The sequence below is a fragment of the Sphaerodactylus townsendi genome, linkage group LG15 (assembly GCF_021028975.2).
Source record: "Sphaerodactylus townsendi isolate TG3544 linkage group LG15, MPM_Stown_v2.3, whole genome shotgun sequence".
Lineage (NCBI taxonomy): Eukaryota > Metazoa > Chordata > Lepidosauria > Squamata > Sphaerodactylidae > Sphaerodactylus > Sphaerodactylus townsendi.
This window is the reverse complement of record NC_059439.1, coordinates 31,926,645-31,949,165: the sequence shown is the minus strand read 5'-3', so window position 1 is coordinate 31,949,165 and position 22,521 is coordinate 31,926,645. Positions and strand designations below refer to the sequence as shown.

General features: G+C 65.3%; 2 protein-coding genes across 4 annotated transcripts in view; both read left to right on the top strand.

The window, feature by feature from the left end:
- Positions 1 to 22,521, top strand: part of PRSS8 (serine protease 8) — a 155,047-nt gene that overhangs the window by 113,740 nt on the left and 18,786 nt on the right. The gene's annotated exons all lie outside the window — the stretch shown is intronic.
- On the top strand, positions 43 to 13,388 carry FUS (FUS RNA binding protein). Of its 2 annotated transcripts, none has more exons than XM_048517026.1 (14): positions 43 to 168; positions 2,667 to 2,691; positions 3,978 to 4,129; positions 4,768 to 4,912; positions 5,282 to 5,472; positions 6,815 to 7,037; positions 8,717 to 8,754; positions 10,238 to 10,270; positions 11,431 to 11,540; positions 11,935 to 12,064; positions 12,209 to 12,319; positions 12,597 to 12,729; positions 12,877 to 12,965; positions 13,237 to 13,388. In XM_048517026.1, the coding sequence occupies exons 1-14, from the start codon at positions 156 to 158 to the stop codon at positions 13,386 to 13,388; spliced, it is 1,545 nt and encodes a 514-aa protein (XP_048372983.1). In that variant the 5' UTR covers positions 43 to 155. The 2 variants fall into 2 exon arrangements, with proteins under 2 accessions (XP_048372983.1, XP_048372982.1); XM_048517025.1 differs by having other exon boundaries at positions 51 to 168; positions 4,771 to 4,912.

Here is a 22,521-nt window from a genome sequence, read left to right as displayed (position 1 = left end):
TCCGCCCCTCCGGCTTGCTCACGTGGTCTAAGCCAAAGGGGAAGGGAGGGGGCGGTATATTTGGGGCGAAGGGCGGGGGCAGGAAAGAGACTGAAGCCTGGGAAGCGGTGCGGGAAGTATCCTGGGCCCTCGTGGAGAGCGAAGTCGGGGCAGTCATGGCATCGAACGGTGAGGAGGGCCGTGCAGAATTGGAGGGCTGGAAGGTCGGGTGCAAAGTGGGGGCGACCTAAAGATAGAAGGACCTATAGATGGAGGCTTTGCATGCCTGCCGTCTTTCTGGCTCTTTGGCTGGCGTAAATAAAGCTTGCAATGGATGGGTTTGTTTGCAAGGAAGAGCAGCTAAGGCGGACAAAATGGAAGCTCCAGCCGGCTTGTTTGCTAAAAGGCGACTTAAGGGGGGCGGGCGCGGCTTTGGGGGGCCATCACTGCACCCTGTAGACCAAGGAAAACGAAGCTGGGGGGCGTAGTTTAAAGTTTTTATTGTAGGGGGGGGGATTTCTTGTCCGGTATTTTTTCCCCCCATAATTGGAGAAGAATGAGGGAGGTGGGTGGGAGGCTTAGTATTGCTGAGTATTGGGAAAAGGGGCCTTCACTGCAGGGTTCCACTTCTTTTCAAAACGACGCGCTGGGGGTCTTTAGAACGGGGGTGACCGTAGGGTCAAGTTTGGAAAGTATCAGGTGCGTGGCTTTCCGGCGTGGTCGAAGCGACTCGGAGCCCCTTTTGGCGCTGCCTCGACTACGCCACCAGCGGCCGCCATTTTGTCGCGCGTGGGGTTGTCTCGGGAGCGGCGTCGATGGCTCTAGAAAGTCCTGGCCGAGGCACGGGGGTTCCGGGGAGCGTTCCAGGGGCAGGAGGACATAAGCGGCTCGACTGCGCCTGCGCAGCGCGGGAGGCGAGTTCCGCTTCGTCGATAGGAGAAATGCAGAGCTGACGTTTGGGTGGAAGGAGGGTCCTTTTTTGAACAAAAAAGCGGCGATCTTGGCGCATGCGTGCAAGAGCCAGTGTTTGCCGCAAGGGTGCATCCGGGTCTTTTGTCGTAAGCGCCTCCCTTCCCTGTGTTGCGTCTCTGTTGGAATCACTGCCTGGCCCCGCCTTCTCCAACCGTCGTTTGCGCTCTGAGGGGCTCCGCCGCCACCCTATTAGTTTTTTAGGTCTTAAAGGGCCAGACACCCTTAAATCCCTGAGGCGAGGGGGGAGCATTTTTGACTGCATTTTTTCCCCATGGGTGGGTTATTATATCCCCCCCTCCCACATTATGTCAGCCCCCTCAAGTTCGTTGCTCCCCACTGAAGGGGGGTCCCACCTCAGTGTTCTGCTATTTAGGGTTTTCTGTGCAGTCCCAAATTTTAAATATTAGCTTCCTGTCTTTCAAGTGTCATATATCTTTTTAATATGTGTGTGTGTTGATGCATTTTAAGCTGCTTTGAGTTTTGTACGGAAGAAAGGCCGCTAATAAGTGTTATAGTGAATAAACGCCAAGTACTTGGCGTCGAAGTACTGTTTGCTGCTGGTGGTATATTGGTGAAAGATGGTACAGTTATCCCTTCCGCATCTGGAAATCCTTGCAAAAAAATCTTGGCCTGCCTTTCTTACCAGAGAGTGTCTGAATTTTTCCTGTTACTGTAACTTTTAAAAAGAAAATGTGTATATTTATGGTATTAAAAGACAAAATATGTTGATGTTATACAAGACACATATTTTATGCATTTCTCCTTTAACTGAACTCAGGTTTCCCAGATGTTCAGGAACTAATTCCCAATTTTTCTGTCAGCATGGCCAATTGGCCATGCTGGTAGGGGCTGATAGGAATTGTAGTTCCTGAACATCTGGAGAGCCACAGGTTCCCTACCCCTGTTCTAAACTTTTCCTGTGTTTTCTTCTGGCCTTTGTTCGTCGGCTGTGGTTTTTGCAACCCCACCCCAAATTTCTATTTAATTTCTTATACTGATCCATGATATATCAAAACCCCAATGTTGAAGGGATAGCTGTATTTATAAATATGGGTGCGGTCCTGTCCTAGCTGACTTACAGCAACCCTGTAAGATTTTTAAAGCAAGAGATTCTCAGAGGTGGTTTTCCACTGGCTACGTCTGCGTGAGTTGAGAGAGTTGGAGGCTAGCCCAAAGTCACCCAGCAGGCTTTGTGTGGAGGAGTGGAAAATTGAACCTGGTTCTCCAGATTAGAAGTCCACTGCTCTTAATCACTACACTGCACCGACTCTCTATTTATAAATATAGTAAATCTGATTTCCTGGGAAGAAGATCTGACAGCTCTTACGGTTTTGGAGGAGGAGGAGGAATCTGGGCCTCCAACAGCTTTTCCCTGTATCCTGCAATTATCTTGTTTCACACAACTTTCCTTTCCCTATCATTTGTCTTTTTGGGGCACAGGTTGCCTATGCCTTTTCTTGGGGCAAGGTCATTTTTGTGATCCTGTCACAACCATTGTGTGCGTGTAATTATGCACGTGCATAGTTATTACGTTTATTCAAGGAGTATGCCTGGCCCTGCATTTGCCTATAGCTCAGGGTGGCGTAAGTAAAAGGAGCTAAGAGCCTGCTTCCTCAAATCCACTTCAACACCTCCATACTTTAATCATGGGTTACTTTCTTTGTTAGATCATTTTAAAAAATTGAAACCTTTGTTTTTTTCTTTCCCTCCTGCAGATTACAGCCAGTCGGCTACACAAAGGTAAATAGCCCACGAAGTACTCACCTTACGTGCACGAGTGACATGTTTGCAGATTTTTTTTGCATGTACCATGTACATAACTATGACATTAGCCAGATGTGAGTAGCACTTGTTTCTTGTGACCTCAAAGGAGGCTGGGCCAGTCATCTGGAGAAGCGTCCCTTTGCAACAATGCCTCACATCCCAGCTAATTGGATCTGGCACATCGCACTGATGGAATGACTGTCAGTATTCTGCTACTGGATAAGCCTTAACTTCCTAGTAGGAGAACTACCCTGTTTCCCTGAATATAAGACATCCCCTGAAAATAAGACGTAGTAGAGGTTTTGCTGAAGTGCGAAATATAAGGCATCCCCCGAAAGTAAGACGTAGCAAAGTTTTTGTTTGGAAGCGTGCCCGCCGAACAGAACACAGAAAAATAAGACATCCCCTGAAAATAAGACATAGCGCATCTTTGGGAGCAAAAATTAATATAAGACACTGTCTTATTTTCGGAGAAACACGGTAGATCCTCCCAAGAGAATTTCTATGATGTTTGTCAGGAAGCAAATATTATTTATCGAGTTCCGTTTGGCAGTCTGTATTACAAAGACTCATTGCAATACGTGCAGGATTATTTAGATCTCCAAAGAAGTGATGATACCTTTAATAAAAAGATTTCAGGATGGAGCTTGGAAAGGGCTGGGGGCTCAGTGGGGTACAACATCATAGGGACCACCCTGAGTCGCAGGTGAATCCTGATTACCCAGATGCTATGGATCCATACTTTATCAGCCCTGCCAGCATGGCCAATTGGCTATGCTGGCAGGGGCTGATGGGAATTGTAGTCCATAACATCTGGAGTGCCAAAGGTTCGCCACCACTGCCCTGGAGCATCCATTTTCTTCAGGGAACTGATCTGTGTAGTCTGGTGATAAGTTGTCATTGGATCCACAAGGCCCATCTGGAGGCTGGCAAGCTTAGCCAGAGATGTTTAACAGGTGTAACAAGTCTATTGAAAGAAGATAGTTCAGATTTAAAACTATAGTGCTGTTCGTTTAATGGGTCCCGGTTACCTGGGTGAAAGGTAGGCTTATTGATGTTCTAAATATGTGTTACATAATGAGGCTGTTGGCGTGTGTATTTTCCTGCAGCAAGCCGATTTGGTCTTTTACAAGCCACACCTCTCCCATAGCCTTCCCTGTGCCTTTGTGGTTGCTCGAATGTTTCAAAGCCCACAGTTAGGAGTAAACTTGATTGTGGTGTTTGCAATTGACCGCATTTTGCCTTGCTCACTTTTGTTTCAGTTATGGGGCATACCCAACTCCGCCAGGGCAGGGCTATTCTCAGCAAACTAGCCAGCCCTATGGGCAGCAGAGCTACAGTGGTTACGGACAGTCAGCGGATACCTCTGGATACGGCCAGAGCAGTTACGGCTCCTACGGCCAGACTCAAAGCTGTGAGTATTGTGACAAATCTGATTGCATCCTCCTAGCAGTGTCCTGAGGAGATAAGCTAGGCTAGGCAAGATCTCTCTTCTTGTGTATGAAGAAAATAATAAGCATTTTATGTTCTTAATCAGAGCTGGAGTAAATCATTCCGAGAATCTTTCCAGGCTTTTGTACCATATTGTGAAGTCAGGCTGCAGAAGATTGATTTGTTAATCTGTATGTCAGCGTTTGTCCCTCATATAAGTGTGATACCTTTCAGCCCTCCCATTGAGCATTAGAACCATACCTGCTTAGTTTCAAAGCCATCTTCCGACAATATGCCCCCTCCAGCTATGTTCTGGGATGCTGATAAGCTGATGTGGAACCTGCTTCTCCTCCCATCCCATTCTGGGTCGTTTGGTGGATCAAAATGACTTTATAAGGTGGTGATAAACATTATTTCTCACTAGGTAGGAATTGTCGGGGTGTCTAAGGGCAGGAAAGAAAAAGGCTACTAAATTCCAGAAGCCCCACTTCCCTTTCGTTGCCTCCTGAGAAACTCAGTCAGTCTTAATTATATTGAGCCGTATGTCTTGGGACGACTGACCAGGTACTGTTATTGATGGCAAACGAGTTGCATCCTGTTAATAATAAATCACTTCCTCAGCAGCTGGCTATGGCACGCAGTCAACGCCACAGACGTATGGCTCATCAACCGGGTACGGCAGCAGTCAGACTTCTCAGACATCCTATGGACAGCAGTCCTCCTATCCCAGCTATTCTCAGCAGCCAGCCAGCTCCACCACTGGAAGGTAACACCTGAGAAACCTCTTGGTCTTTCACGGCAGGGTGGGAACCCAGCAGAGGGGAGTGCTAGTGCCTTCTTCTGCCATGTGTCAAAGCTGTCTCCTGCTTCATGGTAGGCTTTTAGGCTGCGCTTTTTAACATTAAATGCTGTGTTTTTTTCCCCTCTGGCCTAACTGTAGGGCAGTGGCCAGAGAACAGATTCCAAGCATGCTCTGTTTCAATACTCTCTCTTGCGGTATGAAAGCACTGCTTCACTCTTCAGTGTATCTAAAAACCCCATCTTCGTGGATTGGTTTGGGTGAAGCCTGAAAAGTATGGGTGTATTGAAGTCTTGCAAACCCGTGTCTATGTGTCTCTCCTTCTGAAACTTTCAGTTACGGAAGCAGTTCTCAAACGTCCAGCTACGGGCAGCCCCAGAGTGGGGGCTACGGGCAGCAGTCAAGCTACGGCAGCCAGCAGCAGAGCTCCTATGGGCAGCAGCCTTCCTACAACCCGCCGCAAAGCTACGGTCAACAGAGTCAGTACGGCAGCGGCAGTAGCAGCGGAGGCGGCGGCAGTAGCGGATGTGAGTGTACCAGGTCCAAGGAAACAGCTGGTCCTGGAATGCTAACTGTATCAGAAATTATCAAAATCTGAAATTTACAAGAATTTGAATTACAGTCTTGATATGGAGATTGAATCATGGCCATGCTGGCAGGGGCTGATGGGAATTAATAGTCCATGAACATCTGGAGAGCCGCAGGTTGCAGACCCTTGTTCTAGTCCCACATCTGTAAGGGCCACTATGAATTACCTTGCATTGTTGAATGCAGTGCATTCTCCAGTAGCCAGTGGTTGCCACCTTGTAGGGAGCAAGAGCAGCCACACCACCTTGGATGCCCCCTCCTCCCCCATCATGCCAAGCGTCTTCATCCCTAATGAATCTTGTTAAAAAACAAAAAAGATTTTTAAAAAAGGAAAAGGTACCAAAAAAAGAGGGCGGTATAAAAATACAATAATAAATAAATAGAATGAGGAGGGAAAAAACAAGAAATGGTGGAAGAGGAGGGGAGGCTTTTTCTGAAAACTTAGCCACTCACACGGCTGATTCTAAAAAAAATTTCAGAACTGGTAGGTCTGAATACAGATCTCTGCAGTCCCACCTGTCAAATTTTAAGGCCTCCCGTATTCTGGGGAGGTGAGAGCTAAGAACAAGTGGCTCTGCCAGCAAAACAGCCCCTATCAGCAGTGTGTAGTTTGGGAGGGCTCATAGCCTCAACCTGAGTGAAATTCCATTCCACTGGAAATCCCATCCTAGGTGAATCTTATAAAGGAATTTATCTTGAATGCCCTCTTCTACCAATGGAAACTCTGTGTTTCCTGAGAAATCCTGGCTTCTGGTGGCCTGGTTTCCCCCTCCCCCCTTCTCAAATTTTATATTATCAATACAAAGTTACCAGAAAGGAAAAGAGAATTAAAAATAAAAACTAAATATGAGCAAACATAACAATGATAGTAATAACAACACATTTTAGGGATGATTACGCTAAACAGATCTGCATTTGTAATCTTGTATACGTCGTAGTCAAATTAATGAAAATAGTTTTAAGATTAGGTAATACACTGAATAGGAACAACCGTAATCATTAAGCACTCTAGTTATTTCTTGCTTCATTCTCATTGATTATAGTTTTTTAAAAAATTAGACATACACTTTTTGTACATAAAAAAAGAATAGTTCATGAAATTCTTGGTTTAATTATGTACTTGAATTTCATTTTTATATATGTATGTTTAAAATGGTATCCATCAGTCTTAAGTACATGGACTGCAACATCAGAAATAACCATGTATATGTCTAAATAAGTCTTTATGTTATATAAGAAATACATAATATAATACTGGGTCTTCTTGACGCTCCTCTTCAGCCGGCGGTTATGGCCAGGATCAGTCCTCTATGAGCGGAGGGGGCAGTGGAGGTGGCTACGGCAGCCAAGACCAAGGCGGATACGGAAGTCAGCAGGACCGCAACCGGGGCCGAGGCAGTGGAGGAGGCGGCGGCGGCGGAGGATACGGGAGAGGAGGCGGCGGCTTTGATCGCAGTGGTGGCGGCCGCGGTGGCAGCAGAGGAGGCGGTCGTGGAGGCATGGGGTAGGTGTCTGGCTACTTGTTGTGGGAGAGGGAGTGGGTTTCTCTTCATTAGCTTGGAATGTTTGCAGTGGAACAAAAACGCTCACCTCTTTGGGGAGGGTACAAAGTGCGAGTGATTGAAACGTGTAGCGCTCTGTGTACATGGGTGGGAAGCCACCATAAGTGCCCCGGAGGTCACAGCGCCAGTTTCTGTGCGGGATGAATTTTAACCGATGTCAAACGTTGGTGGTTTTTCCTGTTTGCATGTGAGCGAGCTCAGCTCTTTTCCGACCATCATTTGTTGCAGTAACCAGTCCGTGCATGGGGGCAAACCGTTGTATTTTTTGTCTTTCAATCCTGCTTGGATCTGTTTACAACCTCAAAAGTGCACTTGGTACAAAAATAATTGTTCCTCAAAGGTGAACTATTGGTCTGCTCTCTTTGAGCCGGGTACTGTTTTGTATCATCAATCTACATATACATATATATACAGATATAAGGATTTCAGTTTGTCTGTCTTATGGGGGAAATTACCTACCTAATAGTGTACCATCTTTCAATTTCACCTTAGTATTAACCTGATGAACTGTACCGAAGGGGCTTGTTTTATAAGGTGGTGATAAATCATGAGTAACAAAAGAGATGACGTGCACAAGCAGGGCTTTGATACAGCTCGTAAGCCAGATTTCTTTGGCGTTTTAACTCTGTGGTCTAGCCACAACTTGGGTACAAATTCAGGTAAAAAAAGATGTGTGTCGGTTTTCCCACATCATGGTTGGACTTTTACTTGTGGTTTCAACATGTGGCAAAGCGCTATCTTTACACCTGTTGTTGTTGGGTGTGTGATCCACCTCCCTTTTTGCGGAGGAGTCTTTCATGATGGTGTTTTCAAGAGACAATGATTGCTAAGCAACATTGGCTGCATGTTTCCAGTGAACAGTGGGAGAAATGAGATAGTGGAGAGGTGAGTATAGCTGGGGACCGCTGGAGGGTTGTTTTGCTTATGAAAAGTAATTGATCTGTTAACAATACCTGCTCTGTTAACAAATTCTGCATTTTGTGTGCCACAGGTGTGAAAGTCAATGAACTTTTATCAAATCTCCACCTTCCGCTGTTAGTAAAGGGTTTGAGGAAGGGAGAGAGATCTTTTGGCAGGCAGATAATGCATTCTTTAGTGCTGATAACTCTTATCTTAGTACGCTATGACGAGAGAACGTGGGTTTTTCTACACGCTTTCAAAGCATGTACTTGCATTTAGGGTTGTAAATATTTGCGAAAGCACAAGGCAAAACTTGAGAAGGGTGGCCTGGAAATATAAAGAGTGCATGGTATGCAATATTTTAAAAACAAGCTTGGTTCACCGATCATGCCAAGAAATATGACGGCAACGAGGAGAGCAACAGTATCTCGAAAGCTACATCACGACGCCTCACGTAACCGTTCAAGATCGGAAGCAAGAATGGCTAAATATGCTAAAGCTGTTTTTACTTGCAAACCTTCTCGAGGGTGTATTGATTTTTTTTAAAACGAAAACATGTTAAGGGTCAGGAAAAGGTGGAGCAGGTTCCTTTTAGATCTTCAGGAAGAACCAAATCTAAAAGTGTCGGCCAGCATCTTAGCGAAACCGGTGTAATATCTAGCAACAAACGTATTTAGCCATGGAAAAAAAAGCATCATTATCTTCTAACTTATCTCCTCAGCGGTGGTGAGCGAGGTGGTGGCTTCAATAAATTTGGTGGTAAGTCCAAAGAGTTCAAAAACTTGAACTGCAAAAGTGTATTTCTATATATTATTTTTTCGGAGACTCTGATATTGTGTGCCGGAAACCCGGTTTTTGAGAAGCCACCGTTTTATCAGATAAAAACCTATGGGAGCATCCCCCGTTTGCGGCACATGTGCCAGAATGGTTGGTTGTGTCTGTGGTGTTGACTTCCACGTCATGGGGCTTTCTGCTCAGGCAATATATGATGCCAGTACAGTCCATCTTGGTTGTATGTCTTGCAACAAGACCGGGGAGAAAATGAACCCCAGACTTTTGTGTACTTTGGATGTGAGAAAAAAAAAATGCCACTTTGTAAGTGTTGGGTTTCTGTGTTGTCCCTTCTTAAAACACACAAGCGTTGGATTAAAACGTGTTAATGGAGGTGCATGCAGTCCTGCGCAAATGGTAAAAAAAAAACACACCTAAGGTTTTACGGTACCTTAAAAAAAAGTTACTTGTCCAGGTAACAATACAGGAGGGACAACTCCCTCCAAACTTGAAAGTGCAATTTTGGTCTGAATGAAACTCATTTAAGAGCTCTTTTGATGACAAGCAAATCAGTGGATTCATTTGGGGTTCTGTTTTTAAGCAAGTTGGTTTTTAATAATGTGAAGTTTCACAAAAAGGTATTTTTGAGCTTGACTGTACCAGACCTAAAGAATTGGTTTTTAAGGAGAGTTCCCATATGGTTTGCTGAAAAAGGTTTGGCATGAACATTGGAAAACTCACTCACGCAGGGTCGGTTTAAAGCATTGAGACCAGTGTTGGGCATATGCTTTCACAAATTATTTATTACGATTGGGTTGCAATAAAAGGTGTCAAAATGGTTAAAACCCTGACAAGTATTAACAGAATGGTTGGTGTAAGTAACCTGATGGTTTACATTTAAAAAAAACACACACACAACGTTTCATAAAAGGACTGGTTCTTTTGAATATTCTTGATGTGATGTAAGGTTGCCGTTCCCTATGCATAAGTCTTAAGTGTATTGTGAAATGAGTCGAAGATAGAGCACAGCGTGCTGCTATAGACCTCATGGTACTGGAAACGTAAACTGGTCAAAAGGTCCATAAGAGACTCTGGGTAGCAGGGATGAATGTATGCTCTAAAAGATTTGTTCCAAGAGATGCATCTGTCATGGTCTTAGCAGCGTTGCAACTGTGTGTGTCAGGAGGCCTTTGCATCTCCCCTCAAAGCTGGAAATTAGGTCCAGCACGAACCGGGGAAAGAGTGGTGAACTTGTGTTTTCAACAAGCCGTCTTACCATAAAGACATGGACCGCTTCTGACTGGAGGGGTGATTTGTCTTGTCCTGATAGAAAACCGAGTGCTGCACATGTTCCAACACTGGCCCGATTCTAACGTGGTTTGTGATGGTAGCGTTGATGTGAGAAAATAGCCGGTAGCGGGGACTTCTAACTGAATCTCTCTCTCTCTCTCCTTATTTTCATGTGCTGAAGGACCCCGGGACCAAGGATCACGCCATGATTCTGGTATGTACCGCTTATGTAGACTGTGAAACAATTGCCTTCGGCTTATTGAAACCAGTATGGCTTGCCTTAGAGCAGGGGTGGGAACTAAAATACTTTCCCTGGGATTTTCCTGGGAAGCCTTGCAAATGCCGCCCGCTTCTGAAATCTTCTCTCAATTAAAAAGGCTAATTGCCAGATCCAAGAGCTGCTGTTCAGGACAAGCCCCGCTTAGAAGCAATTGCTCTCCCCTCTTTTTTTAATATCAAATTTAAAATCAATCACATGGCAGATTATTTGAGTTTACTTCAGGAGCCCAAGCATAGATGGATAATCACTAGAGCTCGATGTAACTCCTTCTCTTGCTCTATGCTACAAGCAAGGTTCAAAAATTGGATCTGCAAGAGCCGAAATGTCCCATTGTACCACAGCCGATCCAAACCATGGAACATATATTGCCTAGGGAATTGCCCCAAACACGCAGGGATCTAGGACTGTGACTTTTTGCTCTTTGTCCTGTAATCTTTAATGAATAATTTTACTGTGGGAAGATTACGCTTCACTAAAACAATGTCAGCCCGAGATTTTAACTTTTGTAGCTAGGTTCCTTATAGAAACTTTGAAATGATTACCTGCGATGGTTCTCATGAATGGGATACTTGTTTGGACAATGTTGGCTGTTATATGGATTCTATGCCTAATAAAGGATTATATATATCGAGCAGGGACCGGATTACTCCGGTCCTATAATATATTAACAATTGCCTTCAGCTTATTGAAACCAGTATGGCTTGCCTTAGAGGATGAGGAGGCAGAGGCTACGCTAACCTCAGAGACGTGTGGTCTGCTCAGGCTTGCTACAGTTGCGTTGTGGCTTTTTGCAGAATGAGTGTGGGAAAGGGTCTTGAAACAACATGGTTCAAGTTGAGTGAAATGCTTGAAGAGCTGACTCGGTAGGGCTATGAGCAGTCTTGAAGCCAGTGTTCTCATCAGTGTAGGACTGTCTCCCCAAGCACTGTCCCAACCTGCATTTTAAGTATGGAATCCCATCAAACTCGACACAAAGCATTTGCTGGAATACTAGTTTGGGCACGTGATGTAGAAGCCGCAACGGGCTTAAGTGGGAAGCAAAAATGGCGGTCTGTTAATGACGGCAGGGGTGTCTCTCGCTCTTTGTTTTGCAGCTGGCGAGCAGGATAACTCTGACAATAACACAATCTTTGTCCAGGGCCTGGGTGAAAATGTAACCATTGAGTCGGTAGCAGACTACTTCAAGCAGATTGGCATCATCAAGGTAAACGGGTGCATTTGTGCTCACGAGAGGGGCTGTATTTTAAGCAGGCTGTTGTATGTTTCTGTAGCAGTTGGTAAACGGGGCTTTTGAGGCAGCCTTCAGAGTCTGAACGTTCAAGTAAACAGCTGCTAAACAATTTTTGGAGCGTTAGATCAAGAACAGCTGCGTCATATTTTATGTGCAGATGCATTTCAACCTCCAAACACTTAAAACTGCTTGCAGAAAAGTAGCATCACAGTGCAAATGTAGTTCCAAACGGTTGTATTTTTATTTTTTTATTGGATTTATATCCTGGCAGAGGTCCGGCTCAGGGCATTTGCCACACTTAAGCAAATATACATAAACAAAAGCAAAATTTGTCAAACAGTGCGGTTTATGGTGCTTGTATTTGCAGACAAATAAGAAAACTGGACAACCCATGATTAATCTATATACAGACCGTGAGACAGGAAAGCTTAAGGGAGAGGCCACGGTTTCCTTTGACGATCCCCCATCTGCAAAGGCTGCCATTGACTGGTTTGATGGTAAGTTGCCGGTTTTGAATGATAATGCCTCCACAGTATTTGTAACGGAGGGATACGTGCAAAAGGCACCAGATGTTAACGGTGACAAAGTTCACCTGTGGATCAAACCGGGCAGATGTAATTTCTCTTCTCTCCTTTGCCCAGGTAAGGAATTCTCCGGCAACCCCATCAAAGTTTCCTTTGCCACCCGGAGGGCGGACTTCAACCGAGGAGGCGGCAACGGCCGTGGCGGAAGAGGCCGTGGCGGTAGAGGAGGTGTGTGTCACGGCTAAGAACTTGGGAGAGAGTGTTAAGCTCGTGGTAGAATTTGGTCTTAATAATGTTTTCAGCGGTGGAGAAAATTGTCTTTTGGCCAGCTCTGGGACATCCCGCTATGCAGCAGTTCTAGAGGAAATGCGTAAGGCAGACTGGGGTTTTTTTTCACTTAAGAGCATTGCACCTCCAGACAAGAGACCTGGCTGAACATCAGTGAGGAATTGCGTTTGCACGGAGGCCTTCTCAGGTGACCTGATTCTTTCCCCTTCTCCTCCAGGACCTATGGGCCGCGGTGGATTTGGCGGCGGCGGAGGTGGTAGCAACAGCGGTTCCAGTGGAGGCAACAGAGGCGGCTTCCCCAGTGGAGGAGGGGGCCAGCAGCGTGCGGGAGACTGGAAATGTCCCAACCCGTGAGTGGCATGCATCCGTTATTCTGAGTGGCAGCCAGCAAAACCTTGGCAGTACCCGTTCGTGCTGTCGAAACGAGCAGGAGGGAAACAGAAGCTTCCCTTTCGTTCCTTCTCTCCGCAAATCCCCCCTCTCTCCCTTTGCTTTAGAACGTGCGAGAATATGAATTTCTCGTGGCGCAACGAGTGCAATCAGTGCAAAGCGCCGAAACCAGACGGACCAGGAGGACCACACATGGGTGAGTAACCACTGCATGTGAAGCACCTGGCAGCATTCCTTCTTGTCGCGCAGTGACGCACAAACATGCCCACCAGTGTGGCGTTTCGTGCATCTCTTTTGATAAATCTCCTGTTTGCTTTGGTGCGCGAGCGGAGGAAGCTACCCTTTTTACCAGCCAGCACTTGGTCAAGTTCAGTCCTGCTCACCTTTGGTGCTGTGTGGAGGGGGAGGGGGGCTCTTGTGTTCAGTAACATAATCTCAACCTCTGGTCTTTTTGCTTTCCTGGCCAGGAGGCGGATTTGGTGAAGAGCGTCGTGGGGGCCGGGGGGGCTTTGATCGAGGAGGTTTCCGTGGAGGCAGAGGGGGAGACCGGGGAGGATTCAGAGGTGGCAGAGGCGGAGACAGAGGCAACTTTGGACCAGGGAAAATGGATTCCAGGTAAGGATTTGGGGGGGGGTGGGGGGGGGGAGGGGTGGGGGGGGGGGGGGGTTGGGGGGGGGGGGGGTGGGGGGGGGGGGGTGGGGGGGGGGGGGGGTGGGGGGGGGGGCGGTTGGGGGAGGGGGGGGGTGGGGGGGGTGGGGGGTGGGGGGGGGGGGGGGTGGGGGGTGGCGGGGGGGGGTGTGGGGGGGGGGGGGTGGGGGGGGGGGGGGGGGGGGGGGGGGGGGGGTGGGGGGGGGGGGGGGTGGGGGGGGGGGGGGGTGGGGGGGGGGGGGGGTGGGGGGGGGGGGGGGTGGGGGGGGGGGGGGGTGGGGGGGGGGGGGGGTGGGGGGGGGGGGGGGTGGGGGGGGGGGGGGGTGGGGGGGGGGGGGGGTGGGGGGGGGGGGGGGTGGGGGGGGGGGGGGGTGGGGGGGGGGGGGGGTGGGGGGGGGGGGGGGTGGGGGGGGGGGGGGGTGGGGGGGGGGGGGGGTGGGGGGGGGGGGGGGTGGGGGGGGGGGGGGGTGGGGGGGGGGGGGGGTGGGGGGGGGGGGGGGTGGGGGGGGGGGGGGGTGGGGGGGGGGGGGGGTGGGGGGGGGGGGGGGTGGGGGGGGGGGGGGGTGGGGGGGGGGGGGGGTGGGGGGGGGGGGGGGTGGGGGGGGGGGGGGGTGGGGGGGGGGGGGGGTGGGGGGGGGGGGGGGTGGGGGGGGGGGGGGGTGGGGGGGGGGGGGGGTGGGGGGGGGGGGGGGTGGGGGGGGGGGGGGGTGGGGGGGGGGGGGGGTGGGGGGGGGGGGGGGTGGGGGGGGGGGGGGGTGGGGGGGGGGGGGGGTGGGGGGGGGGGGGGGTGGGGGGGGGGGGGGGTGGGGGGGGGGGGGGGTGGGGGGGGGGGGGGGTGGGGGGGGGGGGGGGTGGGGGGGGGGGGGGGTGGGGGGGGGGGGGGGTGGGGGGGGGGGGGGGTGGGGGGGGGGGGGGGTGGGGGGGGGGGGGGGTGGGGGGGGGGGGGGGTGGGGGGGGGGGGGGGTGGGGGGGGGGGGGGGTGGGGGGGGGGGGGGGTGGGGGGGGGGGGGGGTGGGGGGGGGGGGGGGTGGGGGGGGGGGGGGGTGGGGGGGGGGGGGGGTGGGGGGGGGGGGGGGTGGGGGGGGGGGGGGGTGGGGGGGGGGGGGGGTGGGGGGGGGGGGGGGTGGGGGGGGGGGGGGGTGGGGGGGGGGGGGGGTGGGGGGGGGGGGGGGTGGGGGGGGGGGGGGGTGGGGGGGGGGGGGGGTGGGGGGGGGGGGGGGTGGGGGGGGGGGGGGGTGGGGGGGGGGGGGGGTGGGGGGGGGGGGGGGTGGGGGGGGGGGGGGGTGGGGGGGGGGGGGGGTGGGGGGGGGGGGGGGTGGGGGGGGGGGGGGGTGGGGGGGGGGGGGGGTGGGGGGGGGGGGGGGTGGGGGGGGGGGGGGGTGGGGGGGGGGGGGGGTGGGGGGGGGGGGGGGTGGGGGGGGGGGGGGGTGGGGGGGGGGGGGGGTGGGGGGGGGGGGGGGTGGGGGGGGGGGGGGGTGGGGGGGGGGGGGGGTGGGGGGGGGGGGGGGTGGGGGGGGGGGGGGGTGGGGGGGGGGGGGGGTGGGGGGGGGGGGGGGTGGGGGGGGGGGGGGGTGGGGGGGGGGGGGGGTGGGGGGGGGGGGGGGTGGGGGGGGGGGGGGGTGGGGGGGGGGGGGGGTGGGGGGGGGGGGGGGTGGGGGGGGGGGGGGGTGGGGGGGGGGGGGGGTGGGGGGGGGGGGGGGTGGGGGGGGGGGGGGGTGGGGGGGGGGGGGGGTGGGGGGGGGGGGGGGTGGGGGGGGGGGGGGGTGGGGGGGGGGGGGGGTGGGGGGGGGGGGGGGTGGGGGGGGGGGGGGGTGGGGGGGGGGGGGGGTGGGGGGGGGGGGGGGTGGGGGGGGGGGGGGGTGGGGGGGGGGGGGGGTGGGGGGGGGGGGGGGTGGGGGGGGGGGGGGGTGGGGGGGGGGGGGGGTGGGGGGGGGGGGGGGTGGGGGGGGGGGGGGGTGGGGGGGGGGGGGGGTGGGGGGGGGGGGGGGTGGGGGGGGGGGGGGGTGGGGGGGGGGGGGGGTGGGGGGGGGGGGGGGTGGGGGGGGGGGGGGGTGGGGGGGGGGGGGGGTGGGGGGGGGGGGGGGTGGGGGGGGGGGGGGGTGGGGGGGGGGGGGGGTGGGGGGGGGGGGGGGTGGGGGGGGGGGGGGGTGGGGGGGGGGGGGGGTGGGGGGGGGGGGGGGTGGGGGGGGGGGGGGGTGGGGGGGGGGGGGGGTGGGGGGGGGGGGGGGTGGGGGGGGGGGGGGGTGGGGGGGGGGGGGGGTGGGGGGGGGGGGGGGTGGGGGGGGGGGGGGGTGGGGGGGGGGGGGGGTGGGGGGGGGGGGGGGTGGGGGGGGGGGGGGGTGGGGGGGGGGGGGGGTGGGGGGGGGGGGGGGTGGGGGGGGGGGGGGGTGGGGGGGGGGGGGGGTGGGGGGGGGGGGGGGTGGGGGGGGGGGGGGGTGGGGGGGGGGGGGGGTGGGGGGGGGGGGGGGTGGGGGGGGGGGGGGGTGGGGGGGGGGGGGGGTGGGGGGGGGGGGGGGTGGGGGGGGGGGGGGGTGGGGGGGGGGGGGGGTGGGGGGGGGGGGGGGTGGGGGGGGGGGGGGGTGGGGGGGGGGGGGGGTGGGGGGGGGGGGGGGTGGGGGGGGGGGGGGGTGGGGGGGGGGGGGGGTGGGGGGGGGGGGGGGTGGGGGGGGGGGGGGGTGGGGGGGGGGGGGGGTGGGGGGGGGGGGGGGTGGGGGGGGGGGGGGGTGGGGGGGGGGGGGGGTGGGGGGGGGGGGGGGTGGGGGGGGGGGGGGGTGGGGGGGGGGGGGGGTGGGGGGGGGGGGGGGTGGGGGGGGGGGGGGGTGGGGGGGGGGGGGGGTGGGGGGGGGGGGGGGTGGGGGGGGGGGGGGGTGGGGGGGGGGGGGGGTGGGGGGGGGGGGGGGTGGGGGGGGGGGGGGGTGGGGGGGGGGGGGGGTGGGGGGGGGGGGGGGTGGGGGGGGGGGGGGGTGGGGGGGGGGGGGGGTGGGGGGGGGGGGGGGTGGGGGGGGGGGGGGGTGGGGGGGGGGGGGGGTGGGGGGGGGGGGGGGTGGGGGGGGGGGGGGGTGGGGGGGGGGGGGGGTGGGGGGGGGGGGGGGTGGGGGGGGGGGGGGGTGGGGGGGGGGGGGGGTGGGGGGGGGGGGGGGTGGGGGGGGGGGGGGGTGGGGGGGGGGGGGGGTGGGGGGGGGGGGGGGTGGGGGGGGGGGGGGGTGGGGGGGGGGGGGGGTGGGGGGGGGGGGGGGTGGGGGGGGGGGGGGGTGGGGGGGGGGGGGGGTGGGGGGGGGGGGGGGTGGGGGGGGGGGGGGGTGGGGGGGGGGGGGGGTGGGGGGGGGGGGGGGTGGGGGGGGGGGGGGGTGGGGGGGGGGGGGGGTGGGGGGGGGGGGGGGTGGGGGGGGGGGGGGGTGGGGGGGGGGGGGGGTGGGGGGGGGGGGGGGTGGGGGGGGGGGGGGGTGGGGGGGGGGGGGGGTGGGGGGGGGGGGGGGTGGGGGGGGGGGGGGGTGGGGGGGGGGGGGGGTGGGGGGGGGGGGGGGTGGGGGGGGGGGGGGGTGGGGGGGGGGGGGGGTGGGGGGGGGGGGGGGTGGGGGGGGGGGGGGGTGGGGGGGGGGGGGGGTGGGGGGGGGGGGGGGTGGGGGGGGGGGGGGGTGGGGGGGGGGGGGGGTGGGGGGGGGGGGGGGTGGGGGGGGGGGGGGGTGGGGGGGGGGGGGGGTGGGGGGGGGGGGGGGTGGGGGGGGGGGGGGGTGGGGGGGGGGGGGGGTGGGGGGGGGGGGGGGTGGGGGGGGGGGGGGGTGGGGGGGGGGGGGGGTGGGGGGGGGGGGGGGTGGGGGGGGGGGGGGGTGGGGGGGGGGGGGGGTGGGGGGGGGGGGGGGTGGGGGGGGGGGGGGGTGGGGGGGGGGGGGGGTGGGGGGGGGGGGGGGTGGGGGGGGGGGGGGGTGGGGGGGGGGGGGGGTGGGGGGGGGGGGGGGTGGGGGGGGGGGGGGGTGGGGGGGGGGGGGGGTGGGGGGGGGGGGGGGTGGGGGGGGGGGGGGGTGGGGGGGGGGGGGGGTGGGGGGGGGGGGGGGTGGGGGGGGGGGGGGGTGGGGGGGGGGGGGGGTGGGGGGGGGGGGGGGTGGGGGGGGGGGGGGGTGGGGGGGGGGGGGGGTGGGGGGGGGGGGGGGTGGGGGGGGGGGGGGGTGGGGGGGGGGGGGGGTGGGGGGGGGGGGGGGTGGGGGGGGGGGGGGGTGGGGGGGGGGGGGGGTGGGGGGGGGGGGGGGTGGGGGGGGGGGGGGGTGGGGGGGGGGGGGGGTGGGGGGGGGGGGGGGTGGGGGGGGGGGGGGGTGGGGGGGGGGGGGGGTGGGGGGGGGGGGGGGTGGGGGGGGGGGGGGGTGGGGGGGGGGGGGGGTGGGGGGGGGGGGGGGTGGGGGGGGGGGGGGGTGGGGGGGGGGGGGGGTGGGGGGGGGGGGGGGTGGGGGGGGGGGGGGGTGGGGGGGGGGGGGGGTGGGGGGGGGGGGGGGTGGGGGGGGGGGGGGGTGGGGGGGGGGGGGGGTGGGGGGGGGGGGGGGTGGGGGGGGGGGGGGGTGGGGGGGGGGGGGGGTGGGGGGGGGGGGGGGTGGGGGGGGGGGGGGGTGGGGGGGGGGGGGGGTGGGGGGGGGGGGGGGTGGGGGGGGGGGGGGGTGGGGGGGGGGGGGGGTGGGGGGGGGGGGGGGTGGGGGGGGGGGGGGGTGGGGGGGGGGGGGGGTGGGGGGGGGGGGGGGTGGGGGGGGGGGGGGGTGGGGGGGGGGGGGGGTGGGGGGGGGGGGGGGTGGGGGGGGGGGGGGGTGGGGGGGGGGGGGGGTGGGGGGGGGGGGGGGTGGGGGGGGGGGGGGGTGGGGGGGGGGGGGGGTGGGGGGGGGGGGGGGTGGGGGGGGGGGGGGGTGGGGGGGGGGGGGGGTGGGGGGGGGGGGGGGTGGGGGGGGGGGGGGGTGGGGGGGGGGGGGGGTGGGGGGGGGGGGGGGTGGGGGGGGGGGGGGGTGGGGGGGGGGGGGGGTGGGGGGGGGGGGGGGTGGGGGGGGGGGGGGGTGGGGGGGGGGGGGGGTGGGGGGGGGGGGGGGTGGGGGGGGGGGGGGGTGGGGGGGGGGGGGGGTGGGGGGGGGGGGGGGTGGGGGGGGGGGGGGGTGGGGGGGGGGGGGGGTGGGGGGGGGGGGGGGTGGGGGGGGGGGGGGGTGGGGGGGGGGGGGGGTGGGGGGGGGGGGGGGTGGGGGGGGGGGGGGGTGGGGGGGGGGGGGGGTGGGGGGGGGGGGGGGTGGGGGGGGGGGGGGGTGGGGGGGGGGGGGGGTGGGGGGGGGGGGGGGTGGGGGGGGGGGGGGGTGGGGGGGGGGGGGGGTGGGGGGGGGGGGGGGTGGGGGGGGGGGGGGGTGGGGGGGGGGGGGGGTGGGGGGGGGGGGGGGTGGGGGGGGGGGGGGGTGGGGGGGGGGGGGGGTGGGGGGGGGGGGGGGTGGGGGGGGGGGGGGGTGGGGGGGGGGGGGGGTGGGGGGGGGGGGGGGTGGGGGGGGGGGGGGGTGGGGGGGGGGGGGGGTGGGGGGGGGGGGGGGTGGGGGGGGGGGGGGGTGGGGGGGGGGGGGGGTGGGGGGGGGGGGGGGTGGGGGGGGGGGGGGGTGGGGGGGGGGGGGGGTGGGGGGGGGGGGGGGTGGGGGGGGGGGGGGGTGGGGGGGGGGGGGGGTGGGGGGGGGGGGGGGTGGGGGGGGGGGGGGGTGGGGGGGGGGGGGGGTGGGGGGGGGGGGGGGTGGGGGGGGGGGGGGGTGGGGGGGGGGGGGGGTGGGGGGGGGGGGGGGTGGGGGGGGGGGGGGGTGGGGGGGGGGGGGGGTGGGGGGGGGGGGGGGTGGGGGGGGGGGGGGGTGGGGGGGGGGGGGGGTGGGGGGGGGGGGGGGTGGGGGGGGGGGGGGGTGGGGGGGGGGGGGGGTGGGGGGGGGGGGGGGTGGGGGGGGGGGGGGGTGGGGGGGGGGGGGGGTGGGGGGGGGGGGGGGTGGGGGGGGGGGGGGGTGGGGGGGGGGGGGGGTGGGGGGGGGGGGGGGTGGGGGGGGGGGGGGGTGGGGGGGGGGGGGGGTGGGGGGGGGGGGGGGTGGGGGGGGGGGGGGGTGGGGGGGGGGGGGGGTGGGGGGGGGGGGGGGTGGGGGGGGGGGGGGGTGGGGGGGGGGGGGGGTGGGGGGGGGGGGGGGTGGGGGGGGGGGGGGGTGGGGGGGGGGGGGGGTGGGGGGGGGGGGGGGTGGGGGGGGGGGGGGGTGGGGGGGGGGGGGGGTGGGGGGGGGGGGGGGTGGGGGGGGGGGGGGGTGGGGGGGGGGGGGGGTGGGGGGGGGGGGGGGTGGGGGGGGGGGGGGGTGGGGGGGGGGGGGGGTGGGGGGGGGGGGGGGTGGGGGGGGGGGGGGGTGGGGGGGGGGGGGGGTGGGGGGGGGGGGGGGTGGGGGGGGGGGGGGGTGGGGGGGGGGGGGGGTGGGGGGGGGGGGGGGTGGGGGGGGGGGGGGGTGGGGGGGGGGGGGGGTGGGGGGGGGGGGGGGTGGGGGGGGGGGGGGGTGGGGGGGGGGGGGGGTGGGGGGGGGGGGGGGTGGGGGGGGGGGGGGGTGGGGGGGGGGGGGGGTGGGGGGGGGGGGGGGTGGGGGGGGGGGGGGGTGGGGGGGGGGGGGGGTGGGGGGGGGGGGGGGTGGGGGGGGGGGGGGGTGGGGGGGGGGGGGGGTGGGGGGGGGGGGGGGTGGGGGGGGGGGGGGGTGGGGGGGGGGGGGGGTGGGGGGGGGGGGGGGTGGGGGGGGGGGGGGGTGGGGGGGGGGGGGGGTGGGGGGGGGGGGGGGTGGGGGGGGGGGGGGGTGGGGGGGGGGGGGGGTGGGGGGGGGGGGGGGTGGGGGGGGGGGGGGGTGGGGGGGGGGGGGGGTGGGGGGGGGGGGGGGTGGGGGGGGGGGGGGGTGGGGGGGGGGGGGGGTGGGGGGGGGGGGGGGTGGGGGGGGGGGGGGGTGGGGGGGGGGGGGGGTGGGGGGGGGGGGGGGTGGGGGGGGGGGGGGGTGGGGGGGGGGGGGGGTGGGGGGGGGGGGGGGTGGGGGGGGGGGGGGGTGGGGGGGGGGGGGGGTGGGGGGGGGGGGGGGTGGGGGGGGGGGGGGGTGGGGGGGGGGGGGGGTGGGGGGGGGGGGGGGTGGGGGGGGGGGGGGGTGGGGGGGGGGGGGGGTGGGGGGGGGGGGGGGTGGGGGGGGGGGGGGGTGGGGGGGGGGGGGGGTGGGGGGGGGGGGGGGTGGGGGGGGGGGGGGGTGGGGGGGGGGGGGGGTGGGGGGGGGGGGGGGTGGGGGGGGGGGGGGGTGGGGGGGGGGGGGGGTGGGGGGGGGGGGGGGTGGGGGGGGGGGGGGGTGGGGGGGGGGGGGGGTGGGGGGGGGGGGGGGTGGGGGGGGGGGGGGGTGGGGGGGGGGGGGGGTGGGGGGGGGGGGGGGTGGGGGGGGGGGGGGGTGGGGGGGGGGGGGGGTGGGGGGGGGGGGGGGTGGGGGGGGGGGGGGGTGGGGGGGGGGGGGGGTGGGGGGGGGGGGGGGTGGGGGGGGGGGGGGGTGGGGGGGGGGGGGGGTGGGGGGGGGGGGGGGTGGGGGGGGGGGGGGGTGGGGGGGGGGGGGGGTGGGGGGGGGGGGGGGTGGGGGGGGGGGGGGGTGGGGGGGGGGGGGGGTGGGGGGGGGGGGGGGTGGGGGGGGGGGGGGGTGGGGGGGGGGGGGGGTGGGGGGGGGGGGGGGTGGGGGGGGGGGGGGGTGGGGGGGGGGGGGGGTGGGGGGGGGGGGGGGTGGGGGGGGGGGGGGGTGGGGGGGGGGGGGGGTGGGGGGGGGGGGGGGTGGGGGGGGGGGGGGGTGGGGGGGGGGGGGGGTGGGGGGGGGGGGGGGTGGGGGGGGGGGGGGGTGGGGGGGGGGGGGGGTGGGGGGGGGGGGGGGTGGGGGGGGGGGGGGGTGGGGGGGGGGGGGGGTGGGGGGGGGGGGGGGTGGGGGGGGGGGGGGGTGGGGGGGGGGGGGGGTGGGGGGGGGGGGGGGTGGGGGGGGGGGGGGGTGGGGGGGGGGGGGGGTGGGGGGGGGGGGGGGTGGGGGGGGGGGGGGGTGGGGGGGGGGGGGGGTGGGGGGGGGGGGGGGTGGGGGGGGGGGGGGGTGGGGGGGGGGGGGGGTGGGGGGGGGGGGGGGTGGGGGGGGGGGGGGGTGGGGGGGGGGGGGGGTGGGGGGGGGGGGGGGTGGGGGGGGGGGGGGGTGGGGGGGGGGGGGGGTGGGGGGGGGGGGGGGTGGGGGGGGGGGGGGGTGGGGGGGGGGGGGGGTGGGGGGGGGGGGGGGTGGGGGGGGGGGGGGGTGGGGGGGGGGGGGGGTGGGGGGGGGGGGGGGTGGGGGGGGGGGGGGGTGGGGGGGGGGGGGGGTGGGGGGGGGGGGGGGTGGGGGGGGGGGGGGGTGGGGGGGGGGGGGGGTGGGGGGGGGGGGGGGTGGGGGGGGGGGGGGGTGGGGGGGGGGGGGGGTGGGGGGGGGGGGGGGTGGGGGGGGGGGGGGGTGGGGGGGGGGGGGGGTGGGGGGGGGGGGGGGTGGGGGGGGGGGGGGGTGGGGGGGGGGGGGGGTGGGGGGGGGGGGGGGTGGGGGGGGGGGGGGGTGGGGGGGGGGGGGGGTGGGGGGGGGGGGGGGTGGGGGGGGGGGGGGGTGGGGGGGGGGGGGGGTGGGGGGGGGGGGGGGTGGGGGGGGGGGGGGGTGGGGGGGGGGGGGGGTGGGGGGGGGGGGGGGTGGGGGGGGGGGGGGGTGGGGGGGGGGGGGGGTGGGGGGGGGGGGGGGTGGGGGGGGGGGGGGGTGGGGGGGGGGGGGGGTGGGGGGGGGGGGGGGTGGGGGGGGGGGGGGGTGGGGGGGGGGGGGGGTGGGGGGGGGGGGGGGTGGGGGGGGGGGGGGGTGGGGGGGGGGGGGGGTGGGGGGGGGGGGGGGTGGGGGGGGGGGGGGGTGGGGGGGGGGGGGGGTGGGGGGGGGGGGGGGTGGGGGGGGGGGGGGGTGGGGGGGGGGGGGGGTGGGGGGGGGGGGGGGTGGGGGGGGGGGGGGGTGGGGGGGGGGGGGGGTGGGGGGGGGGGGGGGTGGGGGGGGGGGGGGGTGGGGGGGGGGGGGGGTGGGGGGGGGGGGGGGTGGGGGGGGGGG

What these genes read in the sequence shown, in the direction of transcription:
- FUS (XM_048517026.1), top strand. An exon ending in GCCAGCTCCACCACTGGAAG is followed by an intron (nt 4,913 to 5,281) that starts GTAACACCTGAG and finishes TGAAACTTTCAG; the next exon opens with TTACGGAAGCAGTTCTCAAA. An exon ending in AGCAGATTGGCATCATCAAG is followed by an intron (nt 11,541 to 11,934) that starts GTAAACGGGTGC and finishes TTGTATTTGCAG; the next exon opens with ACAAATAAGAAAACTGGACA.